Source organism: Neopelma chrysocephalum, unplaced genomic scaffold (genome assembly GCF_003984885.1).
Source record: "Neopelma chrysocephalum unplaced genomic scaffold, ASM398488v2 Primary Assembly neopelma1_96445, whole genome shotgun sequence".
NCBI classification, from domain to species: Eukaryota; Metazoa; Chordata; class Aves; order Passeriformes; family Pipridae; genus Neopelma; species Neopelma chrysocephalum.
In genome coordinates, this window is record NW_020925092.1 from 1 (window position 1) to 850 (window position 850).

Sequence of the window (850 nt, forward strand, 5' to 3'; positions counted from 1 at the left end):
CCCCCCCATAACCCCCAGTTCTGGGATTGGAGACCCCCAGAACCCCCAATTTTGGGGTTGAAGAACCCCCCCAAGCACCCCGAGGGCGGAAAAGCCCCCCTGCACCTCCCACAGAGTGAGTGGGGAGGGATGATCCCCAAATTTGAGTAGAGGAGGACCCCTATAACCCTCACCACCCTCGATTTTGGGGTTGGAGACCCCCATGACCCTCAGTTTTGGGATAGGAGACCCCCATAACCCCCAGTTTGGGGTTGGAGACCCCCATCACCCTCAATTTTGGGATAGGAGACCCCCATAACCCCCAGTTTGAGGTTGGAGACCCCTGTAACTCTCAGTTCTGGGGTTGGAGAAGCCCCTTCACCCTTGATTTTAGGGTTGGAGACCCCCATAACTCTCAGTTCTGGGGTTGGAGACCCCCAAAACCCCCAGTTTGGGGTTGGAGAACCCCATAACCCTCAGTTTGGGGATTGGAGAACCCCCCAGGACCCCCCCCAAGCACCTCCCCCAGAATGAGTGGGGAGGGGGATACCCTACCCAGAACCCCTGGTTTTGGGGTTGGAGACCCCCAGAACCCTCAATTTTGGGGTAGGAGACCCCCATAACCCCCAGTTTGGGGCTGGAGACCCCCAGAACCCCCAGTTTGGGGTTGGAGACCCCCAGAACCCCCAGTTTGGGGTTTGAGACCTCCATAACTCTCAGTTTGGGGTTGGAGACCCCCATAACCCCCAGTTTGGGGTTGGAGACCCCCATAACCCCCAGTTTGGGGCTGGAGACCCCCATAACCCCCAGTTTGGGGTTGGAGACCCCCATAACCCCCAGTTTGGGGTTGGAGACCCCCATAACCCCCAGT

General features: G+C 58.6%; 1 protein-coding gene across 1 annotated transcript in view; it reads left to right on the plus strand.

Moving 5' to 3' along the window:
* Positions 1-63: 63 nt before the first annotated feature.
* LOC113981318 (bromodomain-containing protein 4-like) overlaps positions 64-850 on the plus strand; it is a gene marked incomplete at its 5' end in the record, with an annotated part of 5429 nt that continues 4642 nt past the window's right edge. The window contains one exon of the mRNA XM_027708643.1: positions 64-115. Within this exon, the coding sequence (XP_027564444.1) occupies positions 64-115 (52 nt within the window). The remainder of the gene's footprint in view (positions 116-850) is intronic.